Genomic DNA, 22,472 nt, shown 5'->3' on the forward strand with positions numbered 1-22,472 from the left:
TTCGTTTCCTCTGAAAGCTCTTATTCAAACTATGCAAAATGCTTTAGGAGGAACAAACAACAACTAATGGATTTCTGAGAGAACACGTTATAATAAATATCCACATATTCAATAGATCTGGATGGGAACTTTACAAAGTTGATTGAAAAGACGTTTAAAACTAAGAAGTAAAAAAGAGGACTTTTAAACGACGTTTAAAATACTTTCATTATCTCCCTTTGATCGTTTACTGTGTTATAACGGGAGTAAATTTGTAACAGTAGCAAATTATATGAGAGTCATGTGACCTCTAATCTGTGTTATCATCTCTGCCTGGCAAAGTCCAAAAAGAGATCTGTTCATTTCTACAACTGATCCATAAAAAACAAAACCAAGTTAAAGACTCTTGAGTCTTGAGCAACAAAAACCCACTTCCTGTTTGTCTTTGCTCCTTTCAAAGACCAAGGATGTCTATTAAAGGGAGAGTTCACTCGAGAATTAATTTTTTGTCACGAATTACTCACTCTCTAGTTGCTCCAAACCTGTATAAATATCTGTGTTATGTTGAACACAGAGAAAGATTTTTGGAAGAATGCTTGTAAACAAAAATTTCTCGGACACCATTGACTACTGTATACCATGGTAGAAAAGAATGACAATGGTGGTCAAAAGGCCCCAGAACTGTTTGCCTTCCTACATTCTTCAGAATCTCTATTGAATTTTTTTTCCAACTATTCAATGTGGTTCAAGAATTGTTGTCCTTATAATCTGCTTTTTTTATCAAAAATATAAAACATTGAAGATTACAAATGGAAGCAGGTAAGTAGCACGAACACCAACTGATATAACCTATTCTGTGTTACCGTAAAAGTGAGAAATAAATATTTGTTTTGTTTATTGTTTTCAAAAGTTAAAACAACATTGTTTACAGACTAGTAGTCACGAACTTTACAAAAATATGAATTCATACAAGACAACCACAATCTTATTCTAGAACTGTACATTTTGCGTTTGCGATACTTTGTATACAAAGAGCTGTACAACAGGAGTAAAGTACCATCCAAAAAATGTCAGCGAAACATATAAAATTTTGTACAAATCATATAAGAAATTTAGCTGTACAATAAATAAAACAAGTTCTTTATTTAAACGTCTTTGAAGTTGTCTGTTATGGAAACTGTTACAGCAACCTTTCACAAAAGGCCTCTCGTTGTTCATAACCACACAATCACCACAACTAAATCACCCAAAACTTTCCATGCGAACACTCACACACGTACACTTACTCTGACACACACACAAACTCGAAAGAGAGGTAATAGACATTAAAAGTTCCTGAACGTTGTCCTGCTGATCTAGTCGAGATCTAGACTTGGAAGGACGCACCGGGTTTGTATCTTGTAAATGGTTATCGTTTTAATTTATTGCTGAAATGAACACATTGACAGTGGCCAGACAAGATGTAAATTTATCCCTTATAACTAGACATCACGGGAGATCTCATTTCATTCAGGAAATAAGAATTTGAAAAAACAGGACATGCCAAAGTCTGCACACTGAACTGTCTGAACTAAAGTAAATTTACAAACACAGTTCATTTCAATTCCATGTAATCCTAAAAACAGTCACCAACATGAATGAAATCTGTAAGACATCATAGGCTCAGAAGAAAAAGGGGGAAATGAAAAAGCGACTCAGTTTCTTTCTTATGATATAGCAGCTTAGTTATTGTTAACAGCAGGCGTGTTCAATCCATCATATTTGTACGTGTAGGGACAGCGAGAGCGCAGCCCCTGACTGCAGTGTTCACGCAAACAGTGATGATGCCAAGTGCTGCACATTCAGCCACAACCAGCAAAGAGAAAAAGAGAAGACAGCATGTCCGGAAGAAAAGATTAAGCGACATGGACAATGTAGGCATGGAGAGCGTTGAAGATGTGGAAAGGTTTAGCGTGAAGATGACAGAGGTTGTGACATCAGGGTAGAAACAGGAACAGGAGAAGTTTCACCACAGTTTTGACCAATTCCAGCAGAGACACACACACAAACAGGGACAAAACATAGACATTATTCTAAAAGTTCTGCATCTAATTTACACTTTTGTTTTATATAATAATTATATTACATTACCCAAAGAGGCATATAATAAATATTTTCCTATTTACTTGCTTAAAATCTTTTCACAGTCTATGCATTATGAACCTCCTGAAAGTGTAACAACAAAACTACATCCAAGCTACAATTGAACTTGGACCATGACCTGATCCTTTCATTTTTAAGTGATAAATAAAGTACATTCTCTACAGATCGTATCACACATATGTGTTCACTCATTCACATTCAGGCAAAAACATTCAGATCATCAACACACGTCAAGGCTTTCACATGCCACTTACTCTAAAGTAAAAAATAACATTTCATGACACACACGAACATAAACATCTAATCGTGTAAATTTTAAGATTTAAGATGAAACGGCTCAGAATTAAAAAAGGCAAATGTCAGCTCAAACCAAAACAATCGGTTAGTCTCCTCTAGCTTTCTCTCCGCACCATGCCATCTTCACCGACTAGGATACATACTCCTCAGACTTCCAGAAGTGTCCGGGGTGTGAGAGCCTGCGGTTGAGTTTGGGAAGTCTCTCTAGTAAATCTGACAACTGAGTGAATGTAGGTCTGTCCTCCAACGCGTACGACCAGCAGGCTGACAGGATCTCCTACACGATGTAAAGAGTACATAGGATTTAATGTTTGTTTACTGTGAAATTACACTATTAACAGCATCCATTCAACCATATATATGTACAAATTAAACATAATTTAGGGATGCACCGAATGCTCGGCATCCGAAAATATCAGCCGAAAATAGCAAAAACGCTATGTTCATGACATGTGACAAGTGTGTACTTCAGAGTGGAGCAGGCGGTCTGACAGTAGCTCCGCCTCTTGCGACTATGCAGGGTGGATAATGCCATGATTATAAAGGTGTTCAGGGTTGCTAGATTATTACAGACCGGTCGAACACCTGAACCAGCTACCAAATGCACATTATTGGAGGAAAAAAGTTTATTAATTTTATTGTTACTTTCAAAGCAATACCCTACTAACAGATTAATTGAAATAACCGCCTGCTAAATAAAGCATAACACAGAAAAGAACATTATACAATGAAAATGAATTATCCTCTGATGGCTACTTCCAGCAGGATAATGCACCATGTCACTAAGCTCGAATCATTTCAAATTAGTTTCTTGAACATGACAATGAGTTCACTGTACTAAAATGGCCCCCACAGTCACCAGATCTCAACCCAATAGAGCATCTTTGGGATGTGGTGGAACGGGAGCTTCGTGCATACCACAAATCTCCATCAACTGGAAGATGCTATCCTATTAATATGGGCCAACATTTCTAATGCTTTCAGCACCTTGTTGAATCAATGCCATGTAGAATTAAGGCAGTTCTGAAGGCGAAAGCGGGTCAAACACAGCATTAGTATGGTGTTCCTAAAAATCCTTTAAGTGAGTGTAAATACATCCCTTAATGCAGAGTTTAAGATGTTTTTTATATTCTTTTATTGAAAAACATCCGTACATACACTGATTATTGCACAGTTGTGCCTTTGGCTGGCCACAATAAAAGGCCACTCTAAAATGTGCAGATTTATCACACGGTACTTCAATATTTATTACAACATGGCCTGCAGACAGTTCCCTGTACTAAACAACTTGTCAAAGTATGTTCTGTGGATCCCGGCCATGGGTTAACCTTCTGAGAGAACAGTCAGCTTTGGTGGGCGGAGTTTGGAGGAGAGACGTGAACTGTTTTTCTTTAAATCATTTTACAGTGTAGCATATAATAATCCAACAGTTTTCGTTTATTCATATTTTTATCTTCTAATGTTGAACGACACTATTTAATAAAGTGTTTTGATGTACGGGTACAAAGTAGCTAGAGTACATTCTTTCATCAGTCAGTTCTAGGCCTAATATAGGCTGCTCAAGAAAGGAGGGGCCTCAATTTCTTTTTCAATTTAGCCTACTTGTTTTGCACAATTTTATTTTAAGTTATATTGTGTTATATTGAAAAGCAAGACAAGCTATAAAAAAGCAAATTTTCACCATTTGGTTTGTGCAATAGTAAAATTGCTAAAAACATAGAAGCGATGCAAAACGCAATGTTCGGGATTCAGCCAAGTGTTACATTTTTATTCGGCTTCGGCCAAGAATTTTCATTTCAGTGCATCCCTACCATAAATCAATGTGTCATTGAACGTTTAGTCAAAAATGTTTGAAATCCTATTTGTTGAATTGTTCCAGAGCATCTGAACAGGACTCACCGTGACCTCCTTGCCCAGGCTGGTGCCCTTCTGGGCCAGTAACCTTTTAATGACGTCTCCACTTCCTAGCAACCAAATCAATGCTTCAGCCGGCTGGTTGGTGATGGGCCAGTCTTTGGCTTGAAGTTCATACCAGATAGTGCTAAAACAGATATACATTTTCAATGAATCGACCCAATTTGAAACCAATACAAGTATACAACTAAAGACATTTTGGAACAGATCGTCTAACAAACCAGTTCTTCAGTTATATTTAAAACAAAAAGCAAATAACACCACATGTAAAAGAACATAGAGAGGAGATTTTACCCAAAGGCGTAAACATCAGCAGCATTTGAAAATGGCAAACAGTCTTCATGTTGTCCTGGTATCATCTTCTGCACAATCTCAGGCGCCAGATAATAGATCCATCCTCGTGGAAGTTTCAGTTCATTTTCTCGCCTGCACACACAAACGTTAATTTAGATTCGCATTAAACGTACGAGAACATGAATACAGCGCATTGTTGTGATAAATAAATGCATGCGCTCCACCTGTCCTCTTGTACCACACCCGACATCCCAAACAGACCAAAATCGGTGATGACCACTTTGTTTGAATCGTAAAACACGTTTTTCGACTTCAAGTCCTTGTGCACGATTCCCTTTGCGTGGAGGTAGCCCATTCCCTGTTCAAAACAAAAGAAATAAAGATTAATACATTGTAACACAGTTGTGGATATTTAATACAAAATAAAACTGATTGGAGAATGAAAAGTGTTTTTTGGAGGTGAGGCGAGCTCACGAAAAATATAGCCCGCTTTGATCAACAGACACGCTCCTTACCTTTACGATTTCCTGAGCGATTTGTCTTATCTTGTTCATGTCAAGTTTTGAGTCTCTGACAACAGAGTACAGTGTCCGTCCTTTACAAAAACTACGACAGAATAACATAAATGGATCAAAAACAATGAAAAATACACAAACGTTTTTAACTAAAGTATTTAGACAGTAAAAATAGACTGTTGTCAATCTCAATTTTACACATAAACACAACATTAAAGTCATTTTAAAACTGAAAAAAGTGTACCTTGTGATGATGGCCAGATCTGGGGGGTTCATGCAGGCCCCCATAAACAGCACCACGTTCTCATGTCGCGTCTGCCGATAGTTCATCACCTCCTTCTTGAAGAGCTTCAGGTGCTCTTGGTTGTTTCCGTCGATCTCTAACAGGCGAACGGCCACCTCTCCGTGCCACCGGCCTCGGCACACCTTTCCCCATCGGCCTTTACCGATGAGCTCTCTCAGCTCCAGCTGCTTGAAGGGTACGTCCCATTCCTGCAGGTATTGGCTGGTGTCGCTAGATTTACGGCTTATGTAGTCCTTCCCGTAGCGTCCGCAGCTGGGCAGATCGTCTAACTCATCGTCTTCGCTTTCATCACCCGATTCCTCATGGTCCTGTTTGTTTTGCTCTTTGTCACATTCCTCATCCTTAAAGCGAAACGGAATACTAATCTGTTACCAAAATATCTATTCATTACATTATTGTGTAAGGTATTGCAACTTGTTCTCAAAGTGTATCATTGCAAATAAAGCAAAAAATGCAATATTTTCTACAAAGGTCACCAGCTCTTAACCACAAGCATGTGACTAAGACACATGGTGGAATTACCCACAAAGCATTTTATAATTCGAAGCAACTTTGCGGTAATGAAATGTTTCTTACCACAGCTTCCCTTTGGCCTGTTGACAGCTGACTGATGTGTCCGTCCACCTGCTCTGCGTCTCTATATTGAAAAAATAACATTGTAACACACTGTCGTCTAAGAACCCCACCAAGCAGACTTTATTATATATATCTCAAATCGTCAAGGTTGTCTGATATGTGTACGGATTTTGAAATCGCTTCCGAGGTCAATCGCTTTCCACATGACTGAGTAAATGACTAACTCATGATGAAACGATGACAAAATGTGTGAGGTTATGACTTTAGTTCATGAACGTGACCAGAAAATTCAGTGGTATGCGGAACCAAAACTACTTAGGATTGTGTTTTAATTGTTCTGGGTGGAAACACTAGAAATACTGATCAGTATTAGGAGGTTTCATCTTACCCGGTGTTATTCGATCCATCTGGATCTGTGGAACTGGATACCTCTGTCAGAATAAAAGATTTCATCAGTTTGTGATCAAATAAAGTGATAACATGAAATTAAAAAAACAAAAAACCTGTTAGAAGTGTACAGAATCTTTGTGTGATAGAAACAGTACTCATTTAAAGGTGCACAAAGTAATTTATACAACATGTGCACCTGCACAAACAAAACGAATATGTTTTATATACAAACATATATTCAAAGTGGTTATGATAAAAAGCAATTTCATTCTACAAACAGTGGTCCAGCAGAATCTATATGCACAAGCACAACACAAAAAGCAAACAAAGAGAGATCAAGGGGCAAAGTATTTTATGTGCAATCCCCATAGATGACCAGCAGAGGGCGAACGAACACAGTCTTACAGTGCATCTCAACCTGTTCCAGTTCAGCTCCAATACTAATATATTTGAAGCTCGATTTCTTCCCAATAAAATATATCAGAGCATTGGATAAACTAAAAATTATATATTTTTTATAATAACCAAATTCCTAGAAATATATAGATTTTAATATGATCTTATTGCTAACGCAAGGCTGCCTTGGAAGTTTGTTGAGGGTTATGACACTTCAAAAAAAATAAAAGATCCTACTTACTACTTTTGTCTTGCTTTCCAGTACAAAAAAAAATCTTATTAGTACAAGACAAAAATACTAAGAAATTAATTTTTTGGAGTGGCTCCCATCCCACCTGCTTGAGAAACACTGTGTTGAGAAACAATGCGACAGTTGAGGCATTCAAGCATAACTGAATTGTCCCAGTGACAACCAGGAATGTATACACCACACCTGATGAGTAAATAAAGAGTTTTGTGGGGTGGACGCTTGTTAACTCACCGGGAAAGACAAACTGTTGTCTATGCTGAAAGTAGCAGGCAGCTAACAAGTACAAATCATCCGCAACACACACACATAATGAGAAAAGAAAGACTTGGTTACACAAGCGGCCCTTGTTAATCCTGCTAGTTAAGCATTGGCAAACTACAGCAAATAAGATGAAGATGTTAGCATTATACATTAGGGACAGTTAGGTTAGTAGACATTCATAACAAGCACAGAAGGACGAACAGGAGTGCTAAAATGTTAAGCTGTAAAGAGCAGCGTTCTGGGATGTCAGAAGTGAGCTTTTAAATAACATCCCAATTTACTGGGGTGAACAAGACTGACCTGTGAAGTTGAAGAGAATGTCAACTTGACCCTTAGGTGAGGGGTTGGAGGACGGGGTGGCGCTGGAGGGGTTGCTCTGAACGAAGGTGGCAGGTGAGGAGGGGGTGGAGGATGTGGTGGAGGAGGGGTTACTACTGGAGTCCAGGTGACTGAGTGATGCAGGGTGGTCCTGATGGAAGGTGCACATAGGAGGTGGTTTGAAAAACAATATATAATATGAAATATAATACAATATAATTTAAAACATCAACATGAAGATATTTTTTTTTAATAATATATAAAATATATTTTCCTGGTTTGTTCATACCTTTTTGTTTATTGCCTTTGGTAGCGTTCCAAATTGTTGAGACTCCGTGAGTCTCTCTATCTGGTTGTTTATACTTGACGGGTCTGATTCTGTTCTTCTAAGCACGTTTGGTACTAAAAGAACAAACAAAAGTACATTTTAGATCATCTACGGCTTAAGCACAAAGTCAAGTAAATGTATTACGGTTTGTACCAACTTACCTGAATCAAATGATATTCCACACTTTAGGGCTTCTTTGGTACATTTGTTGTGGCACTTTAATCTAAAAACAGAAAAAGATCAAAACAATTGTGAGATACTGAAATGTCGGATGTAATTTCCAGAAGGATCCTTGCGTTTTCTTACTTGCATTGTTTGCACTTAACACCAAACATCATGTGCTTTTTGCACACCTGGCACACCTGAGACAACCAGGACTTGGTGGAAAACCTTGAGGAAAATGTCACAGGTTTTAACAAAAGCAGGCAAAGAAGTCCATATGTAAGGATGAAAACAAAATAAAGGTCATACCTGTGTGTGACTTCAATGTGGATGCCCTTCCTCAAAGCTACTGGAGAGTTTCCGTGTGTTGCAATGTTGTCTAAAAACACAACAAAATTAAGAAACTATAAAAAATTGTTCATTAATGATGTGATTAAACTCTCTTCTGCAGTGCGTTTTGAGATAACACTAACTTCCTCGACCCGCAGGGTCTCCCAGGTGAGTGGGGGTGTTTGGTAGGATGTAGGGGGACCGTGCTGACAGCAGTGGTGACCGTGACGGCGAGTCGTCCCAGCCATTTACACCACCGTTCCGCTGCACGCTCAGCAGCGGCTTGTTTATCTTCCCGCTCCTGCAGGGCACACGAGACAAAGCTGCATGTGACATCTTGAATACTAAATGAAATACTGTGGAATTTGCGGTAAATTGACATTGACACATCTGACAGACGCTTTGTTTTATCCAATGCAATTTGCGCTTTCAAGATATACATTTTTCATGAGTATGTGTGTTGCTGGATGACATGAATGCAGTGTGACATGTGAAACTCAATAGATAACAGCTTAACTGTCTAGCATGAAACAATGACATCATATTAATAATAGAATACATGTAATTTGTACTTTGTACAGAAACAGATCTTTTAAAAACATTTTTTTTGCATAATCTGAAATATGCACCTTAATAAACCGAACAAATAAATTGTGCATGTGTCCTATGGTGTGACAAAGGAAAATTTAGGAAACAAACTGTTAATATCAAATTGTTTAATAATATTAAGATTTATCATATAAAAAGCATAATTATTATCTCTCTTGGATTATCTTTGTTTTTTTTTCTACATTTTTGCAGTCACACCGTGAGACAAATTTGCATATAAGTCTGTAAACTACCCATTTACAGAATCTAAAATAGCCTATACACCTTAACTTCGTATACACATACAGAATATAAAATCTTCAACCTTAAACCTACAGAATAAAAGTCCATAATTCCCAGGAAAAACTACACTTCATTTCACAACATGAAGAAGTCGACAAACACTCATCAACATCGCCTTCATTTCCTGACCACATTTTTTTATGCGACGCATAGTCCAAAAATTTGGTAGAAAAATGCAAACATGCACTTTCATAGGCAAAGAGTTCAATTGAATGTGAAAGTTGTGCAATTCTACAAATCTTATCAAGTACATTACTGGATCAGAAAAGGACAGGATAAGCGGGAAAGATTAAGTGCAGGAAGCCAGCGAGTCTGAGACCTGACCTCAGCTTCATGCTGACGGGAAAAACAGGGAGCATGTGAAGGCACTGAGGATGTGAGTGAGAAATAACTCTGCCCCCCCTTTAAAAACCTTTATGAACCTTATGTTTAAGATTGGTTTCTCAAAGGAGCCACATTTATAATCTTCTGTACCTTTAGGGTATAAAGCTTTGGAAACTGATATAACATATAATTTCACAAAGCTAATATTGTGCAATCTGTTACTGACAATTTGCTGGCATTCCATGGCTTTCCAGATTCATGCAACAGAATTGTAAAAATAAACTCTACTGTAGAATCTACAGTAACATGAAATTCATTACAGTAAATATAAACATATATCTCTTAATATCTCTTAAAAGTCGCACCCTCTAGATGGAAACGTTCCATTCCCATCACCGCAGTGCATAACTGCATGACTAAACAATGTCGTACAGAGTGTTACGAAGAATCTGACATCATCTTCACATTATTAGCTTGTGTCAGGAAGGAAACTTGAGACAGAAAGCAGGCTAATGTCCAAATGGATGAACATCTCATATAAAAGGGAATGAAAATTTGATCGTCATTTACTCAACCATTTCAAACCTGTATGCCTTTCTTACTTCTGCAGAACACTTAAGAAGATATTTTGGAGAAAGTAGGTCACCGAACAGCGCTGGCATCCATTCTCTTCTATTGTATGGACACAAAACCAATGCAAGTCAATGGGAGCCAGTTACCAACAATCTTCAAAATATTTTCTTTTGTGGTCCGTGGAAGAAAGAAAGTCATACATGTTTGAAATGATGGTGGGAATGTAATTTTTGGGTGAACTATCACTTAAAGAGAAAAAATTGGTTCATGTGAAAATCTGTAACTGTATCTGTACTGAATTGTATGTGCAAATGTTCAGGTACCTCCAAAAATCCAAAACAACAGCACATGACCGCTCCATCAAGTACTCTGACCAAAGCTGAGACTTCTTTATATTAAAAATGCCATAGGCTTTATTTTATTCTATAAGAAACACCTACTTTCCCCTGTATCACTCCAAAATTCACACTCGTGGAGGAAATACTGCACTTACTTGTTGGGTTTAGGGTCGTCTATCCGGTTTTCCAGCTGGCTCTGGCTCTTGCTCCGTGTGAGGGTGATGTTGGGCAAAAAGGGTAGAAGCTTGCGGGAGGGTGGTGGTGGGGTTCGTGGACTCTTTAGCTTGCCGTACTTTTTCTGCGGCGGGGTAGCCGGAGGGGTGGCCAGCAGCCCGGAGTAGCAGAGTGTCTGGGAGGACGCAAAAGGGTCCGTCAGCCCATCGCAGCGGGTGTGGGCAAACACAGGGTAGTCCGAAGAGTAAAGGGAAGACACCGAAACGCAGGAACGAGGGATGGGCAAGGCATGAGGGGTGAGAGGGAGTGGACTGATTGGGTTGGTACTGTAAGTCCGGGCCCGATCGGCACTGTTGTCACGTTGAGCGGGTTCTGCTATCCATGGGATACCTTCTTTCTTAAGCCCTCCTCCTTGAAGAGAAACATGGACAGTTTTCTTTAAATGAGCAATAAGCCTACAGTTTAGCTGAGAATATTTTAAGAGCAGACAGAGAGGGGGGTCAATAGTGACCTGGGTCAGTAGCGCTCTTCAGACAGGAGAGGGCAGTGGTGATACGAGAGCACTCCTCACTACTGGAACCCAGACGCTTCATGGTCTCTTCAACCTTAGCAGTGGACATCTGGAGGAGAGCATCCAGAGAAAGTTTCACAGGGACCGCCTGAGAAAACAGAAAACGTTTATGATACAGGAACGGTTTATGACCCAAAATGTAAAAGGTGTATGGATGTTTCCAAAAGTTTGTGCATTGACGGCTTTAGTTGGGCCACATAGTTTTCTACAGATCTATATTTGGAAAACTTCACGCAAATGTCAGCCTTATCGTGAAATGAAGAAGGTTTTTTATTTATTTATTCCTTTATTTTCCCTACTATGGCAGTAAAAGGGGGGTTAGATCAGTTTGGTTACTGACATTCTTCCAAATATCTTCCTTTCTGTTCAACAGAACAAAGACATTTATACAGGTTTGGAACAAACAAGGTGAGTAAACGATGACAAATTTTTCATTTTTGGGGTAAACAATCCTTTTAATGCCTCAATATAATATAAGCAAAAGCTTCAATTCACATTGATAGAATATTAAAATACCAATATCAGGTATTAGCCTCATATTTGCAGATCGGTGTCTACGAAACCATGATCCAAACAAGTTTGTTGACGCCCCAAATCAACAGAATAGACCATATACATGGACTGGGTGGGAATTCAATCTGGCAACTAGAGAAAGGCTCTTTTGACAAGGTAAGGTATAGAACAGAGTGATCCAAAACACTTTGTTTCACACACATGAGCACACCTGTACCTGTGTGGACCTCCCATACATGTATGAAATGCGCATGACACTTCAAGTAGCTTAGTATTGAGTGTGTTTTAATCACAGAATGAACTCAAGTTCCTTTAGTTCAATCAGAGCAGTGAGTTAGCACCACAAAGGTTACGGGTTAGAAAAAAAAGTATAGTTTAAATAAGTCGCTTTGAATAAAAGAATCTGTCAAATGCATGAATGTAAATGAGGCAGACGAAAGCACCTTCTTGCTTTCCTGGAATCCCACTGACGCCAGTAAGACTGCTGGCATCTCCTGGTATCAGAGAAAGGTCCAGATTATCCCTCCCTGTCCACCCCTCTGTTTGATTCCTCCACCCAACAACATTCCTCCGCTCTTTGGCGTACAGTTTTCCAATTCTCCCTCCAAACACACACACACAAACATTCTCACACGCATGACTGAGAAACTGCCTGGCAACATGTGTGGTTGTGGTCATTGTAGTCTCTGTAAGTGGTTCGATAACCGGACACATGAGACTCATCATTGACAAGATCAGATGAGGAAATGAGAGTCTATTTGGATTTGTGATCCATTTGCAGGGTCTTCAGGGTATGAAGGGTAAAAGTGTGATATGAAGATAAAGGGGCTTTGTGAGGGCTGTAGCAACTGGCGGATCTATGGGGGGGACAGAGGGGCACTGGCCAGTTGCATAAAACATTATGGAGATACGGGTTGCCAATTTTTGGGAGCTTTCATAATGTACTGTGGCCGCCAAAATTGTTATTTATATTCTAAGGATGAATGTTAATTGATGAGTTTCTTAATGTATATTAATACTCAGAATGAATACCTAGCAACTAAAGGACCGGACCCATTCTCAAAAGTGTGGGTAACGAGCATCTGACAGGTAGGCTACAGTACAGGGAGTACGCAGGAAGTGACCTCAATCAAAGAGGAAAATATAGCGGTGGTATTAGACAATGCATTTGAATGATATTTTTACCAATGTTTGGTACATGAATGAAAATGAAAATCACGCGTGAGTGCACAACAGTTGATTCTTCCGGCTGCCAAATATCACGTTTGAGCAGCGCTATACACAGTCTAGAACAAGGATGTCCATTGTCGGTCCTGGAAGGCCACGGTCTTGCAGACTTTACCTCCAACTTAGCTCAACACACCTGTTTGGAAGTTTCTAGTCTGCTTTGTGAGACCTTGATTAGCTGTTCAGGTATGTTTGATTAGGGTTGAAGTTAAACTTTGTAGGACACCGGCCCTCCAGGACTGACTTTGGACACCCCTGGTCTAGAACAACTTAAACATTGAGGTGCTTGTACACATTTTACATTATTCAATAAATGTAACCTGCTTATTTCTTAAGCAAGTTTTTGGATGTCATACAGAGAAAACTGTGCGTGGCCTCGAGCACACATGGGATCTTTATTTAAGGGACACTCCACTCCAAAATGAAAATTCTGTTATGAATTACTCACACTTTAGTTGTTCCAAACCTGTATACATTTCTCAGTTCGGTTGAACACAAAGATATTTGGTAGAACGTTAGCTACTGAAAATTATTTGGCATCATTAACTACCATAGCAGAAATGTTTGCTTTCCTAAATACCCCAAAACATATTTTGTGTTCAAAAGAACCCCTCTCTGGATAATTCGTTGCTGAGGCTGATCACCCATAAACACATTTGTCAAGCCTTGAGGGATATGACAGCATACGTATATGACAGTTGAGCTGCATTATTATCCTTTAGCTCGCGACTGGAGCAGACATAAGAGAGAAGAGCTCAGTACATGAATCACGAGAGGGTGGACCTCTGCCATCAATGCCGCCACGAACAACCTTAGCAGGCCATGTTCAAGGCTGTTTGCGCAGCAGCACTGACGGCCGGGATGCGCCTGTCGAGATTGCCGTAGAATGGACAGGATTACAATTTAGAAAGGGCGCCCAGGCCTGAAATCATACCGGTGCCCCTAAATCTACTTTCCTCTTCTCAGGATGTCGGTCTCTTCACTTTTAATCACAGACAATGTGCTTGTATGTGGCATATTGGATATGAAAGCAGGGCATCAGGTGAACTTGATGCTTCACAGCCGACCACCTAGTTTACCCACTCTGTGCTGAGGTCTTTTATTTATTTACATTTTTATTTACAACAAACACATCAGTCAAATCCGAGTTTAAAATAATGGAGCAACAGGATTAAAGTTAATCTCGATTTACTGTCAAATTAAACCCTGGATCAAAGGATAATTTAAATATAACCCTGATTATTTTTAAACAAGGTTTTGACCGTGTCTACACCGGAAGTGACAGGCGCGACGCGACATGACAACCTGCTTGTTCTTAATCAGTTTGTCGCATATCGCTGCATCCAGTGTGGACAAAATCTTGAATTATAACGGGTTCTAATACGTTTCTAATGACGTGTCGCTTCGCGCCTCTCACCTCCGGTGTAGACAGCGTGTTACAGTTTAGTGCAATAGAATTATTAAATAAACCTTGATTTAATCTAGATAATAAACCTAATCCTTGTTGTTGCAACCCACCCGAAATCTCTGTTCATCATCAATAAACCTGCATCATTCTCTAACTCATCTCCAGTGTTTTGTTTAGAAATCTGGTAGTGCCAGCAGCAAAAATGAAAAAGAATGAAAAAGAATTGTGCATTATACCCCCTCTGTAAATTGTTGCCCCAATGTGGCCCCTGCTTTTAAAGATCCCCCACTGGCTGTAGCTACAGAAGTGGAGTGGGTCAGCAGTTCTTGGCCACCATTGACTACCATAGTAGGAAATAATGCTTTATAAATGTCTTTGTTCTGTTGATCACAAAAGACGATATTTTGAAGAATGTAGGAAAGCAAACAGTTCTGGTGCACTTTTGACTACCCTTGTATTTTTCCCACCATGGTAGTCTATGGTGGCCAAGAACTGTTTGGTTACATGCATTCGTCCAAATTTCTTTCTCTGTGTTCATCAGAACATAGAAATGTCAAATAAAATAAAATAACTAGTTAAAATGTAAATTAATAAATGTAAATCAGAATAGGTTTGTGAATTATGAATTAGTTCATCAATAAAAAGTAACCAGTCACTAAATGTTCACATCAAATCAGCAGAGGTCTGTGGTATCAACATTTAGTTAAACGTGTGCGTCCGTGGGAAACAAGGAAAACCACAACAATGCCCATCACAAACAACTCAAACAGCCTTTTAAAAGGCATGCATGGCGCTCGGGGGAATGGAAATCTCCCAGCATCCTTGTGAACACTTCCTTTCTGGAAAAACACCACTGAGATCATCATTAGAAACACCGGGGCTTTCTCCAACTATCACCTCTCAACAAACATGACCAACTTTCTGTCCAATTCAAATGTACACCTGGGAGAAGAACAAGTAAATAACAACATAAACAATGTCTAAAATCCTTTAAAACCATTTGTCCAATACATTTATTTGTTTTTTATTTAACAATTCAGGAACCACAAGCACTAAACAATAAAAGAACTACACCTGCACAACAAGGGAGTTTAACACACCTGTTGCTTTTTCTATACGGTTTGTATCCATCGGAGTTAATAAGTACAGTATGTGAATTACGTCGTTAAAACAGGCAAGCCAGGGCAGGAGCAGGTGAACTGACACATACCGATACCAAGGTGATGTCTGGACATGCCTCCAACCTGAGTTTAGCTGATGTAACACAGGGAGTGATGCTTCAAACATACCCAACCACACACAGCTTGTGTACACCACTTCCATACAACCAAACAAACACACAAACACTCCCACCCACTCCAATACAAGCACCCGGGAGAGTTCCTTTGACAAATCATTAATCACAAACGACTGTTAACAGTGATGAGCTGCGGTTCCACCCTGTCTGTTAACACAGTTTCACATGAAACTAAAACCAAATACCTCGTAACAAATAAATAAAGCAGAGACGCAGAAAATACAAAATCGAGAAACCTCATCTGTTGAATTTAGATGCGATATCTCTAAAAAGCAACATTAGAAGAATTTCCTGCTCTATGTCTATGTTTAAACATAGCACTTGATTTCTACTGTTGCTTAATTGACTTCTAGCGACTCTATGACCACAGAAGCATTCAGCCCTACTTGCATGCAGGCAGGAAACCAACAAACACCAAAAAAAGACAAAACAGTTGACACAATGTTTAAAAGGGAGATATGAAGTAGTCAAGAAGCCCATACCATGAGAGACTGAGCACTGAAGTCGTCCTAAATCTCATATCACAGAAATAAAAATGTTGAATCTCCCCTCAGAACTCAAACACACTGTGGGAGCTGCAGTGCTGCACCCTTCCAAACCAAACTTCCCCTCTCCAACCCACCACGTCCCTCCTCCCTTTCCCCGCTGTTCCTCCCTCTATCTCTCTTTCCTTCCTGTGAACATGCCTGGGAAGTCTCTGTGCGCCTCTGGACCCTCCTCCCGAGGGCACTCAATTCAGGAGTCATTACACCAAGAAATTTGGGTACAAAATACTTGCATATTTACATAGAACCGTGTGCATTTATGAATACGTATAAAATCTATTTGCAATGCTAAAAATATGTATGGGTTTTTCCAATTCCCTCCTTTATATATAAACATTAATTTGAATTCATTTGAATTTATGTGTCCACGAATACCCATATTTGCATTGAAGCAATGATAAACTGTCTTTTTGAATGACATCATGAAGAGGAAATGACATCATCAGGGTCTTCAAAGGGGGAAAGTTTAAAAGTTCTACTATAATTTAACTTACGTAATTTTTTAGTTTCTGGTGTTGATCCCCTCATGAACAATGCAAAACAACTGTCACTTTAAGACTATTATCTACAAATGCGAACAAACGTCAGATGTTTAATGAGACTTTTTGTGTAACGGAGATTAATGAGGGTGATCTTTGTCTTTTTTCCAGCCTAGTCTTTTTCTGTGACCTGTCAACATGCGTTTTGTGCATGAGGGATTGTCCTGGGTAATGCGACAGGCCACATCAGAAGAACAAAGCACGGCAAGATCGGGGCAGAGCACAGGAAACAGAGCTCTTGGTGAGATTGTCTGTTTTTTCTTTCCATCTCTTTCTCTCCACCAGAAGGAAGACCTTGTTCCATTAGATTAACAGGATGTGTAACCAACAAAAAATGACTCGAGCAACTACTCCTCCCTATGACCTTTAGACCTAGATGACAGCTAACCCATGCCAGCATGTTTTTTGGTGACAAAAACCCCGATGTTCCAAACCTGGTTGACTTTATAAGAGCATTATATCCCACTCATATTCAATGCCAGCTATAAAATGCAACAACATAATCAATTGAATTACAAACAATAATGGCTGGAGGTTTATGATTGTTCCTACAACAACACTAAACTCCCAATGAGCTTTTGGAAAACCCATCAGACTGTGCCAGCTGTGCCACACAACGAGCGGGTGAGTCCTAGTAATTATACAGAACTATGATTAAGCAAAATTGTTTCAAGCTAAATATTATTAGTCCAATATTTATAGAATATGTCTGATATTTGAGATATGATAACCAGTGTGATCAGATATGGTTGGATAACTTTAATTCATAAATAAATAATATATGAAGAGTTTATTTGCAAAGAACAAAACATTTGTTTTATTATCTTATGTTTTTATTGTGTTAGTTGGCAGTTTTTTCTTTGCATTATTAATACTTAATCAAAACAACACAATTCAAGTTTGATTGATATTACTTGGAGTGAACGATAAAAAAACATGATTTTTGACAACTTAAAAAATAGTTATCTGTTCCTTCTCATATGTATATAATCTCATTCAAAAGTACAATTTGGATACAGTATAGTTAGAAGTATGACATCAGATGTGACTGATACAATTTTGAAATCAGATCATAATCATATCCTGTGTGGTTACGTTTTGTATTTCTTTAACTTTAAAAATATGCAAAAAATACACACGGAACACTGCTTTCAATATGGTTTCCAGGTAGTTATACATCGGGAATCTCTAGTCACGCCTATGTAAAATACCTGCTGGGGAAACTGTGCATAAATGAAAACCGCAACAACGAGTCAGATTATGCCGGCCCACAGGAGGAACAGCATTCCTCGGCTCTTCCTGAGAAAACACTATCGGGGTCGACCCTATCCCATCACAGTGTTAAATGCCGGGGCCTTTAGACTCCCTACTGTCCTCTCAGAGAGGGGTCGGCCCGCCGTGTGTGTGTCCTTCCAAATGCATTCCTGCCCTGTGAATCACACGGTGGCAGCCTGGTGTGACAAGTTAAAGTACGACCTTACTGAGTAAGTGTTTCCAAGGTAATGCTGGGTCGCAACCGAGTGTTCTGAAGGGGTCGTGAATTGCATAAAAGCGAAAACATACATTTTGAATATGTTGTTGACATGCCAATCAACCAAAATCTTCTGTCACCAGGCGATGACACCATTAAAACCAAAAACTGTCCTTGGGAAAAGAAAACTAATATGTTATTATTAATCACTGAATTGATTGAAACAACATTGCTTTTTCTCACTATTTTATATTTATTATTATAAATAATTATATTAAAAAATATTGATAAATTAATTATTTACTTTTTTTTATAATTTTACAGTTTTTGTACGGTGTTGGGTTACCAAAGTAAATTCTGAAGCAAAACCAACCATACAAGACCACAGGCTCACAAAGACAAAAAGAAACCAATCGTTGTGAGAATACAACAACGGGGCGAGTATTTCCAGACATTCGATTAAAAAAAGAAGAAAGCTGGAGGACACATTATAACAAACACATCTCTCAGAGGTCATGCTGTCCTACCACAATGACCGAAGTGAAGCAGACGTCTAATCAGGGACATGACGCAAAATTACCCCCCTCTGGTCCCCCTACTGGGATAAACTGCCTCTATTTTTACCCTTTTTGTTCTTCAGTCTTGTGTGTTCTGTTTATTTCCCTGTTTGTCTGTTTCCGTGTCTAATTAAGCCAAGCAAGTCTCCATGTCTGCCGGGTGGTCGTGCATGTGAGTGTGGATCTGTTCGGATCAGCTTTGAGTTTATGACAGCAGACTCGCTTTGGAAGGGTAAAAATAGACTGGCGGGAGAGTTTTGACACAGTGGCTGACGCTGCACATTCTGAGCTTTGGAGTGGGATCAGGTGTGTGGATCCATAGAGGGCTAAAATTCCACAGAGAGTCAAAGCACTGAGCTTGCAAAACATCTTCCCACTCCTATCCGAACCGCCAAATAAATATTTATCATTCTTTTATTAAGCATTCATTAAGTAGGAGATTTAGAATGGGTCTAGTTTGACTTGCATGCTTTAAACGTCTTTAAAGTTTTTTTTTTCGGCAAAACACTGGGCAAACTATATTGCAAGTACAGAATTGCTAAATAGCTTTGCTAGGCAGAGACATACACCAAGTAAAGAATTGTTTTACTTATAAACTTACTACTACCTTTGTGCGTTTTAGCATGACTTTGATAAATTTGATAATAAACATCAGCGATCATAACCATGTGTTTTACAATAATGTTGTCATCTTAATATGCAAAACTGTTACAACCCTGTCTAATAAAAGAAGAGTTCATTTGCAAAAACAAATAACTCTGTTGTTGAAAATTCTTTTACGTTTTTCAAACGGCAGTTGGGAGGTTGTGATTAAGTAATAATAACTAAACAAATTACTCTACTCTTCAAATATTAACAAAACTCAGATGTTAATTGATGCATGACATTATGAGGGACAAGACAGCTCAAGTTAAAGGCAATAAAGAATTCTGTAAAAAAGCATGCACGGTACCTCTATGAGGTCTGGCCTGAGGTTGATGGTACACAGCCAGTATTTGATGTGCGGGTAAGAGTCCAAGGCCGGCGGTCTGTAACACCCTGGAACACTGTGCTTCCACTCCAACTGTTTACTGATGTACTTCACCAGCTTCACCTGTAGAGAGCGATCACACACACATTTAGACTTACATAAGTCATTACCAATCATTTGGTTTATAATCAGAGGAACACATTTTTTCCTTCAAAATAAACACAGCTTGGTATTTTTTTACTGTATATCTCAAAGAGGTGTTCAAAAGTTAACTAAAATTACTTTAAAACTGTAACACTTTAAGGCTGTAGGTTATCATTACCTAACATTGATTAGCTAACATGAACTTACAATGAGCATTATAGTTTTTCATCATTAAATATCTTTGTTCATGCCAATACAATTATTCATTTCAATTGATTGTACAGTTATACCTTTCAATTGTAAAGATGCATTTATAAATGATAAAATATACTATGACATAATGCTTCAGATATTGTTTCATGTTAGTTTATGTTAGCTAATGCATTAACTAATGTTAAGAAATACAACCTTATTTTAAAGAGTACCATATTTGTAACAATATATGTTTATTACTTTTTTACTTATCACTTTTTACAAATGTTAATGAAATACACGTTTCTTTTTCATTGGGGAATAAACTCCCTCAGAAACAAACTAACTGGCAAAATATGTAAGTATAAACAAAAACGGGAAAATCATTCACATATCAAACATGATGCAATAATAATAAAATAAACACATTTAAAAGAAATTAGATGTTTAAAAATAACAAACCGTGAATGGCCTGACACTGCATACTTGTGACACGACAATGACGTCAATATAACAATAGGATTCACATGTCACGGCATGTGCTTCACAGCATTCTGAGAACATTAAAAAATACGCTTTTCAATGCGAGTAGACGGATACCGTACGAGATCATAGCGGAGATGCTAATAACAAAGGACTGGCGAGCAAAACGAACAGTTTCTCTCAGCTTTCATGTCTGCAAGTGAGCTTTGCATGCAGAATGCACAGAGGAAGTCCCCACGATGCGTGACTTCATTGTAAAAGGGGACATGATGAAAATGTGCATGTGGTGTCAGCAACAACCAAGCAACCACAGTGCAAACACTGTAAACACACCACGCACGCACACTCTTATTTCACCTTAAATACGTGCCAGTTTCATGCATCCTATTATTTTTTCCATTACTACACTGATAGAACAAGCCAAATGCATTCAAAGCTTTGAAGACAAAGACCTTTCATACAGTGCCTCCCTTTGTGGGTCTAGCGGTCCCTCAGCAATAAACAGGACTGACTATAAATAGACACCGGTTATCATGGTAAGGTCTGGACTCTTTCTCAAGGGGGTGTCTGCTACGCCGCTATGGTAACCCTGACTGCAGCCGGCCCCGATGTGACATCATGGAGCAGGTTAACATAAACCACCACACACACACCTGCTTTATAAGGTTCAAGATCAAACGGTTTGACACAGCCACAGCTGCGAGACGCCGTTTCAGCCGTTATATCAATAAGAAAAAACATTATGATAAGTGCTAAGGTTTATTTACTAAATGACTAAACTTCCTAACTAAAACATGCAGGGCTTGAAACATAAATATAATGTTACATTTATTGGTAAACAAAATGCTCATTTGCACCAATCTTAATGCATTCCCGACTATATTTTTATGTTTCAGATTTACCTTAAAGGGATAATTCACCAAAATATGAAAATTCTGTCATTGAATAAATAATCTCATGTCATTCAAAACCTATTTTGAAAAAATGGTTTTGTGTCCATACAATGGAAGTCTTCAAAATATCTTCTTTTGTTTTCTTCAGAAGAAAGACAGTCATACAATGGGTGAAACTTTTCGGATAAATCTTTGAAATATTAACTTTCTTAACATTTTTTATCTCTGTATTGTTTTCCAGTAAAAATATTTATCTTTAAAGGATATTTTGAGTGTATGTTTCTGGCAAATTGGATTTTCGTTTTGATGCATAAAACTCAATATAAGCAGACAAAGTAAATATTAATATATTTATTTCAAAACACATTCCCTGACGATATAACGTAATATCCTGAGCAGACCTTTATTTTTAGGGCTGTCAAATGATTATTGGCATCCAGAATAAACGATTGTGTTTAAATAACATGTGTCTGTGTACTGTTCATATTACATTTGAATTTATAAAAACATATTTGCATATATTTAAGAAAAATCTAAAATATGACATTTACTTTAAAAAAATTAATAATTATTTGTAAATATTTCCTAAATGTGTATACATGTCTGTGTTTATAAACAAAATTAATATGCAGAGTACATAGAATAAAAGTTTGTGTACACATAATATATTTCTGAATGCCATTAATCACGATTAATCGTTGACAGTCCTACATATTTTTTAATTATTTTCTGAATGTTTGCTTGCTTGTGAAAAGGAGAGAAAGAAGAAATTACAATGCTTTAAAAAAATACCACAATTTTTCACAGAATGACAAGTTCTCTGCAAGAGACTTGTTGACTAAAAGAGCCGTGGTAGGTCACTGTGGCAAATAATCCTGCACCTGTAGCCCAGCAACCAGCCACCTG

At 38.4% G+C, this 22,472-nt stretch overlaps 1 protein-coding gene across 2 annotated transcripts in view; it reads right to left on the bottom strand.

The window, feature by feature from the left end:
• Positions 1-850: 850 nt before the first annotated feature.
• ksr1b (kinase suppressor of ras 1b) overlaps positions 851-22,472 on the bottom strand; it is a 28,090-nt gene continuing 6,468 nt past the window's right edge. Inside the window, exons 2-18 of one of the 2 annotated variants that reach the window (XM_056756348.1) lie at positions 19,837-19,977; positions 11,268-11,415; positions 10,738-11,167; positions 8,600-8,757; positions 8,436-8,505; positions 8,271-8,354; positions 8,126-8,187; positions 7,926-8,038; positions 7,619-7,787; positions 6,410-6,452; positions 6,022-6,082; positions 5,386-5,786; positions 5,142-5,232; positions 4,851-4,984; positions 4,627-4,758; positions 4,318-4,459; positions 851-2,695 (exon numbers count right to left, since the gene is read on the bottom strand). In XM_056756348.1, coding sequence (XP_056612326.1) covers positions 2,549-2,695; positions 4,318-4,459; positions 4,627-4,758; positions 4,851-4,984; positions 5,142-5,232; positions 5,386-5,786; positions 6,022-6,082; positions 6,410-6,452; positions 7,619-7,787; positions 7,926-8,038; positions 8,126-8,187; positions 8,271-8,354; positions 8,436-8,505; positions 8,600-8,757; positions 10,738-11,167; positions 11,268-11,415; positions 19,837-19,977 — 2,526 coding nt within the window. In that variant the 3' untranslated portion in view covers positions 851-2,548. Of the gene's footprint in view, positions 2,696-4,317; positions 4,460-4,626; positions 4,759-4,850; positions 4,985-5,141; positions 5,233-5,385; positions 5,787-6,021; positions 6,083-6,409; positions 6,453-7,618; positions 7,788-7,925; positions 8,039-8,125; positions 8,188-8,270; positions 8,355-8,435; positions 8,506-8,599; positions 8,758-10,737; positions 11,168-11,267; positions 11,416-16,254; positions 16,377-19,836; positions 19,978-22,472 lie in introns of those variants that run through there. The other variant, XM_056756349.1, reaches the window with a different exon arrangement.

This window comes from Triplophysa dalaica, chromosome 9 (assembly GCF_015846415.1).
Source record: "Triplophysa dalaica isolate WHDGS20190420 chromosome 9, ASM1584641v1, whole genome shotgun sequence".
Lineage (NCBI taxonomy): Eukaryota > Metazoa > Chordata > Actinopteri > Cypriniformes > Nemacheilidae > Triplophysa > Triplophysa dalaica.